Source organism: Phytophthora infestans, genomic scaffold (genome assembly GCF_000142945.1).
Source record: "Phytophthora infestans T30-4 supercont1.167 genomic scaffold, whole genome shotgun sequence".
In the NCBI taxonomy this organism is placed as follows: domain Eukaryota; phylum Oomycota; class Peronosporomycetes; order Peronosporales; family Peronosporaceae; genus Phytophthora; species Phytophthora infestans.
Genome location: NW_003303592.1, coordinates 113,562 through 116,049, shown reverse-complemented (window position 1 = coordinate 116,049; position 2,488 = coordinate 113,562). Strand labels below are relative to the sequence as shown.

Genomic DNA, 2,488 nt, shown 5'->3' with positions numbered 1-2,488 from the left:
CGGTGGAGGGCGAATTGTGGAATGGCAATGAAGACAGCAGAGGTCCACGACAAAATTGTAGCAATGCTGTTGAGGAAGAGTGAGGCCCGAACGTGTATGTCTGTTATCCACTGAAAGTGGCCTCCAAGTTTTCGGGATATCAGGGACCTCTATAAACTTGTTGCGCTCGGTCCAATGTGACGCTTGGTGATGACTTTCTGAGCCAGTATCAGCTTAAGGCAAACCTGCCATCCGTTATTTTTGCTTGTTTTCCGCCGTTGCAGACCATCAATTCCAGATGACCTTACCATAGATGAGGCGCGTTGAGGTCAGGCACATGCTGTTCGGATGCTGGACGTACAGTACCAGGTTACAGATACAGTACTTGGCAGATTGGCAAGCGACATATTTACTATAATACGTCGGCGAGAGATCAGGATCATTGATGACAACGGGGGCGTTGGCGCTGCTGCTTGGTCACATCAGCTGTCACGGAAAGAGCTCTGTTCGTTGGAGCCCCGACTAGCTTTCGATACGTTTTTGTTCTAATAGCTGACGCCAGTTCTGTCATGCGACCTGGAATGGGAAGACCGTGCCATGTACTTGCTCTTCCAAACGTGTCGATTGGTCTCCTCAAGGTCAGGCGTAGCTGTTGACGCAAAATGCACATGCTTCCCATCGATAGGATGCCAAGTCTAATCGACCAATTCGGACATGGCTTATTACATCATCATGCCGCGAGCAAAGCCGTGTGTACGAGGCATATCGACTCCAACACGGATTGCTGGTATCATTCCAGTGTTGCTGCTTTCAACTGAGTCCGACAGCGAAAGGCAAGCTTAGACGCCTCGAGCGAGGTCAGGCGCACTGGACAAATCCTCACAGCAAACAACCTGTACGTAATACTGTTAAAAATTTAAGAAAATCAAACAGCGTGATACACATACATGTACCGGTACAGACGTAAGCGTAGATATACTGTACCCCTTTATGACGAATCCCATAGATTGAAGGTACATTTGACAGATCACTAGATACATGTATCTGTGCTTTTCCTATAAAAATCTATCAGATTGCCCCCTACGCTTATTGAGGGACTTCTGTATCGGTTTACATTAAATGTAGATGTGCAGCAACTGCTCAATGCAACAAAGTGTTGACGCTTTACGGTCAGACACCGCATGAATCCCACATGTAACACGGAAAGCGCGTAGCACATCCAGAACGCAAGATGTTGCTGGGCCATAAGAATTTGCATTCGCCATGAAGCAGGCTACTGGATAATGGGTAAAGTTATCAATGAAGCGCTTCACATGAAGAATTTGATACACGTATTGTTTCCACCTCTTTTCAACCTTGTTAATAGTAGATAGGAAATCGCTGGTGCTTGTCTCAGCGCGTTGGCTGCTTCGTCTTCGAGCTCTATGTGTAATTCGAAGGTTAAAACGAAAACCGTTTTAGACCTCGAGAATCGCAGAGAGAGTCGTGGCAGTATCGATGAATCTTACTGAGCCCTCAATTGACGTCAATCGGTACAGCAAAGATCGCGAGATCCTGCCAGCACGTACGACTACCGTGGCGCTTCACCGCAGCATCTGAATTATCGACAAACCGATACTTATGCAGTAAAATCTGTAATTACCTCTCAGAAAATATATTTAACCTCCTATATTGTATAGCGAAAGGTCACCCTCAACACGACAGGAGTCGCGCCACGCGGTTGCTTAGGTACGACACAGATTCGCGCCACGGTACGCTGTACGATTCCTCGGTGCTGTAGTGCATCTCCACATCCTTCTCGAATTGTACCAGCGAGAAGATGGCCTCCACATCCAAGCCTTGTCCGTGCACGAACGCCTCCTTCAGCTTGAGTACGCCGCTCCAGTGATTCTCCACACCCGCCGCCTCACATATGCGCACGTAGAAACGTCGCTCCCCCCAGTCCAAGCTGCCGTCGATGACAAGCGACACGATGAGCAGGAAAAAGAGGTTGCGAAGGTGGTACGACGAGAGCAAGAGCAACGATGACGCTGAAGCAGTTGGTGAGACGGATGGTGCCGCTGGATTGCTGTTGCCTAATAAACGAAGGTCGGTAATTAAGACGTCGATGTCGTCCAGTACGTGGGCTGGACATCGTTCCGAGGACTCTTGCAGACACGTGCAGCCGTCGTCGCTTACGGGCCACGCGTCTGCGTTGATCCAACGGTGTCGCAAATGTTCTACCATAATCTCCATGTTCGGGTGTACCATCCGCTTACACACGAGACAGCATCCCATGATACGCATGTAGTCGACTCGCTGAGCTGGTTTGAAGCACGCGTCCTCCAACAGAAAGCTCTCGAGGGCCTCGATCGCGCATGGTGGTCCAACGATATTAATTCGGCAGTTCCGCAGCACACGTCGTATTGTCCAGGCATTTAAGAGACCTTGGATCGGAAGTACAGTAGCGTTCAGCGCGGAGCGTGCGGCAGCGCGCCACAGAACACGCTTAATAAAGAGCTTGAATAGG

The 2,488-nt window shown here is 49.5% G+C and overlaps 1 protein-coding gene across 1 annotated transcript; it reads right to left on the bottom strand.

Moving 5' to 3' along the window:
- Positions 1-1,671: 1,671 nt before the first annotated feature.
- On the bottom strand, positions 1,672-2,265 carry PITG_20617 (uncharacterized protein; the record flags this gene model as incomplete). Its single annotated transcript, XM_002895486.1, has 1 exon — positions 1,672-2,265. The coding sequence occupies one exon, from the start codon at positions 2,263-2,265 to the stop codon at positions 1,672-1,674; it is 594 nt and encodes a 197-aa protein (XP_002895532.1).
- Positions 2,266-2,488: the final 223 nt, after the last annotated feature.